The following is a 5,211-nucleotide window of genomic DNA, read 5'->3' as shown; positions in this document are numbered from 1 at the left end:
ACATGCAGACATTATTGAGGCGTGAGGAGGGACAAAAATGAAATGAAAGGCAGTATTAGGCTAGATTGAAGGTGTGTGTGTGTGGGGGGGGGGGGGACAACAAGACTGGCCATATTAACCTGAAGAATGTCACAATCCTATTCCTAAAATAATCAGGGTATCAAGGACAAGAATTGAAGGTAGGTGTTTATGTCTGAAACGCATGTGGACAAGAAGAAATACAAAAAAGAGAAGAAAAAAAAAAAAAAAAAGTGGTTGTTTTGAGTGCCGACACAACAGAAAAGATTTGAAGGTAGGTGTTTATGTCTGAAACGCACGTGGACGAGGAGAAATACCAAAAAGAAAAAAAAAAAAGTGATTGTTTTGAGTGCCAACACAACAGAAAACTGACCTAATATTAATAATCCTCATAAAAGGCACATTCAGTTATACGAGCTTGCAGTTCGCCATCATCGGTGACGCTTAGACAAAAGTATTGGGACACAGGAACCCCCCCCACCCCCAATTTGCGTTTCAGTCAATTTAAACGTTTTGGGTCGTTATCTAGCAAAGCTTGTGGTGATGCCACGTCTGCAATTGCTGTCCCAATACTTCTGCCCACATGTCACAAAGTTGTGCAAGTGGGACATCTATGTGGTTCTATGTGAAATTGCTGGACTGACAAGCCGTTAGTACACAGTCCCACCAGTGTCTTTGAAATCTTGCTGTAAACAAGCTCTAGAAATGTCGCGTGTGAAACCAATCCTCATCGGTCGGATGAGCTCGCCAGCTCCTCAGCAGTCAATTGAAAGGTGCTCGTTGACTCAAAAGTTGCTTTTCAGTCCAGATTCAGCCCATCGTAAAAAAAACCACCACCACTATTACCTGTTAAAAGTCCTGGAATCCAGCATGTGGGTCTGGATTCGCCCCTGCGTTTCTCAGGCGGCTTTGGGGTAGATCTTCTCGTAGAAGAAGCTCTGCGGCAGCGCGAGGAGCTCGCCGTCCTTCTCTCGGACGGCGTGCGCCCGCACAAACTGGAACTGCTCCAACGCAAACTCGTAGAACTCGTTCTCGATCTTCCAGATCTTGGACTGCTGGAGTATTGTGATGGTCTCCTGGGTGGGCAGCTTCTTCTCAGTGGTCTTGCGCAGGTGCGACTTCTTGCCTGGGACGACAACGGGGTGTTGACGACCTTCGCTTGACAGACCATCTCCGACCATGACGTGCAATCGAAGTGGAAGTACCTGACTTGTAGAGGTCGGTGGCGCCCTTGAAGAAACGCGGTAGCGTGGCCTCCAGGATCATGATGAAGTCCTCTAGCTCCTCGGTCACGCCCACCAGCAGGTACTCGTTGACCAGGTTGTACTTGGCCTGCTCAAGCGCCCAGCGGCTGCCCACATTCCTGCACATTACAAGTGGACTTTGTGCGGCTTGTTTGCGTAATACTGCCCCTTAGTGGCCAAGATGAGCATAACGGAAGGAAGAAAAATGGTCCCAAATTGTTTATTCCGCAATGTCGGATTTGATGATGTCATAACCGTATGTTTTTAAACAGTGCAATCAGAAGAGTTACCAGAAAGCAAAATTGCAAAGGTGTGTTTACCAGCACTCTGAATGATGTCCACAAAAGAAGGGAATCTGCAGCCAGAGTTTCTCAGGAGCGCAGTCAGGGCCACTGGACGACACGCACTCGTCGAAAGTCTGAGAAAGGCAAAGGGCAAAAATGAATGTGTGATGTGGGTTTCACACTGGTTTCACACCAGCCGGAAGAGCACCTTCTTGTCGCCTTGCTTCCTTCGCCGCAGGCCGGGCCTGTAGTCGTCTCCGAAACGCAGGAAGTAGTAGTAGGACACCAGGCGCTCGATGGGATCTCGCACCACGTTGATGTAGAGGGGCTTCCCCTTGACGCCGTACCTAAGTACAGAGAGCTTTGCTAGCATGCCAAGTGTGATCAAAAGTACGTGAGGTGGCTGCAGCTCTTACTTGGAGAAATCCAGGTAGGCCACGTGGCCGTGGTAGAAGCCGGGCTTCATCCCTTGCCAGGACGTCACGTTGTGAACAAAACGCATCTGTGTTCAGTTTTCCAACGTAAAATGTTAGAGTTCAATTATTATTATTTTTTTTAACGATGGCGAGTTTGAAGAAATGCGTGAAAAGCATCAGATCAGACCTGGTCCTGCAGGGACATGACAGGGTTGTTCTTGGTGGTGTTGATGTGCAGCACGTGGAAATGGTTCTTGGTGCACAGGTCATACGCAATGTTGGTGAAGGAAGTGCTAGCTGTCTTGGGCACCCGGTTGTAGATGATCACCACGTCCTCGACATTCTCGTGCTCCTCCTCCGAGAGGCCGCGACCGCTGTTTTCGCCGTGACGCTGCTGCTCCACCGCAGAGAGCTCACGTCTGACCATGGCGCGCTCTGGCCCATAAACACAACAACATATTAAATCTCAAAGTTTAAAATCTACTTGGGCAATGATTTCTTAAATCCACCTAGTTTAGCTCTGGACTCTTCCAGTCTTTGGATCTGGTTCTCGATGAAGAGCATGGTAACGGCGAACGTCAGCACGACCAAAAGCTGCAACTTGGGCGGCATCATGATCCTGAAGAACCCCATCAAGCATCCACGACGAACATCACCACCGCCCGGGGCGAGGATGTGAAGGAGCCCCCAGGTAGGTCAGCTCCGTTGCAGCCGAATATGCGTCTCTCGCCTACGCACGTACCGTCGCTGCTTGCTGACGTAGACCAAACTAAAAGGATTCTTAGATTGAACCGTACCGCTATTCGCCGTTACTTGATGCGCGTTAATGCTTCATGCTACTCCTGTTAGCGTCAACTTTCCAACTAAGCTCACATTTCTTCTGACAAACGGTTAACTTTTTAACGCGGTCGGAATCTCAACGTGGACATACATTATCCGTTAAAATTAGAGTTGAAACAAATGTGAAGAAAATACAGTAAACCGCGAAAGTAAACAACTGTTTGGATTTTGTGTCTTATCTGCTGGATTGCTCTTGAAATCGAAAACAACAAACGAGTGGGACGTCATTTCCGCACATTTCTTCCTCGTGTTTAATTAGAGGTAGACGAACCAGCGTCAAAGCACCAGTGCGCCACACACTGGAGCTAAAACGCGGAATTATCTGAAACTTGCATTCTTTTACGTTTAGTATCATTAGATTATGTTTTAAGTTTCTCAATTTGAAAATCTAATATGTAATAAAATGTAAGTGTGATACAGCAATGCGAAGTAATGAAGCACAAATAACTTGTTACTGTTCTCCATCAGCGTTTTATTGGCATCTGTATTTTACGGACAGAAACTAGTAGCCCATCTATTTGTTTCTTTTTTTTTCAACACGTTTCTGTACATCTAATATACAAGTACAGTGTGAGTACTTTTGCCATCTTAAAAATGCCATGTCGTTTGTTGCCACTAGATAGCGCAAGAGCTGCATTAACAGGGGGGGGTATATCAAGATGGAGTTATGTATTCAGTTGACTTTGGTCTAAGCATGATCAAATATTCATGTTGAAAATCATTGTACAGTCTTTGGTGGAATGTACTTTAGCATGTAATAGTGTTCACTAATATCACAGAAATACCATCCCTTGAAATTCACTCCATGCAGTCACATTGAGCTGAGTTTTTTTTTTTTTTAACTTGAGTTACATTAAATATCTATGACAATAAATTGTCATTGAACTCAGAGGGTTATAGGATATTGCCAGTGACATTACACAGTGCTATTACAAAAAAAACATACAGGCCTTACATTGATTTTTAGTAATGTAATTAACTCCACTATATGCTGAAGTATGAGAACAATTTAAGGAGAAGTGATATCAAATTTTAACCTCACAGGTATTTCATTTCCTTCCCGCTTTCACGATGTGAGGCTTTAAAAAAAAAAAAAAAAAACTTGGAAGAATTAGCCGATCCATCCTTGCTACACACTTATTACTTCCATTAATTGTGCCCATCAAGAAAAGTGATTTCACGGGCCCCATTTTAAAGCCTTTAAAGTCTGTTCCCTGGGAAATAAAGACACTTCCCGGAGGGTTAGGGGGGAAGCGTCACTCGTCACACTGCAACAAAGACTTTATTAACCCCCCCCCCAAAAAAAGAAAGAAAGAAAAGTGTACGCTGGCTGGAATCAATGGTGTGGAAACAAGGCGGCCGCCAATTACCTCATCCACGGTGCTTGTGCTGCAGGCCGGCAGATAACGTAAGCACAGAGGCGTGGATAAACCGTGATGACCAATGCATTTACTCACGATAACGCTAATAGGATAAACAACACATTGCTTGTTTGGTCCCTGATGTTTTGTTTTGATCATCTCTGGTGTGATAGCCTCAAACAGCATTCCATTGTTTTTGCATTTGTTTTTATCCCACAACGCGCTCAATTGAAATCAATTTACCGCTCCAACAATAGTTAGCATGTTTGCCTCACAGTTCTGAGTTTCAGGGTTTGAGTTTAGGCTCAGTGGGTACTTTAGCTTATTAGCCGTAAGCTAGCTCACCTCTGACTAGGCCAACTAGCTACGTAGTGGCTCGCTTATCTGTTAGCTAATCAGACGTTCTAGTTTGCCTCTATCTGATAGCTGGTTTTCACAATTGCCTGACTGACTAACCACTTTTCTCTGGCCGTGCAAGTTGACGTCAACCTTCTACAAAGTTTCTTGGACATAAATTTTGAAGTTTACGTGCAATCCAATCAACTCACAAACTGACTGACGGACTGACAGACTAATGAGGCATGTTTGGGAGACTAAATACGTTCACTTTTTCAAAAGATCTGAAAGGCTTCTTGTGTGTAAATGTCTTTATAGCGTAATGTTTGTGTCTGGAACAAAATAGCCCTGCTACGACCCAACCAAATTGTCGCTACTATGCCTTCACCGACAAAAGGCTAAAAAGCCCCAAATTAGAGTCCATCCCGCAACGCAGACATGCGCGACCTGCTGCCGCATAATCTCCCGTCATTTTCTGCCGTCTTTGTCGGTGCTGAGGCAAAAAGTTTTTACAAAGACGCCAACTTGGGATTTTGGGGAGCGCAGTCAAGAGCTTCCATTAGCACCAGGCCACAATAAGAAAACACTAGGGATAGGTGTCCTGGAAATGATGAAAGGCACTGTCTGGAAATGGTAGAAAAATGCCCCATTTATTTTCTTCCGCTTTTATGAAAGAAAAAAAAAATCACTTGGTTTTTATGCTGAGGTGCGA

The 5,211-nt window shown here is 44.8% G+C and overlaps 1 protein-coding gene across 1 annotated transcript; it reads right to left on the bottom strand.

Annotated features, from left to right (window-relative positions):
• Window positions 1-299: 299 nt before the first annotated feature.
• On the bottom strand, window positions 300-3,023 carry LOC147046855 (heparan sulfate 2-O-sulfotransferase 1-like). Its single transcript, XM_085928873.1, has 7 exons — window positions 2,472-3,023; window positions 2,150-2,397; window positions 1,963-2,048; window positions 1,755-1,893; window positions 1,583-1,680; window positions 1,224-1,381; window positions 300-1,144 (listed from the first exon to the last, which is right to left on the bottom strand). Exons 1-7 carry the CDS (start codon window positions 2,593-2,595, stop codon window positions 918-920), a joined length of 1,080 nt encoding a protein of 359 aa, XP_085784999.1. The 5' UTR covers window positions 2,596-3,023; the 3' UTR covers window positions 300-917.
• Between the last annotated feature and the right edge of the window lie 2,188 nt (window positions 3,024-5,211).

Source organism: Syngnathus leptorhynchus, chromosome 13, assembly GCF_054491065.1.
Source record: "Syngnathus leptorhynchus isolate UIUO chromosome 13, UIUO_Slep, whole genome shotgun sequence".
Taxonomy (NCBI): Eukaryota; Metazoa; Chordata; class Actinopteri; order Syngnathiformes; family Syngnathidae; genus Syngnathus; species Syngnathus leptorhynchus.
This window is presented reverse-complemented; position numbering and strand designations above follow the sequence as displayed.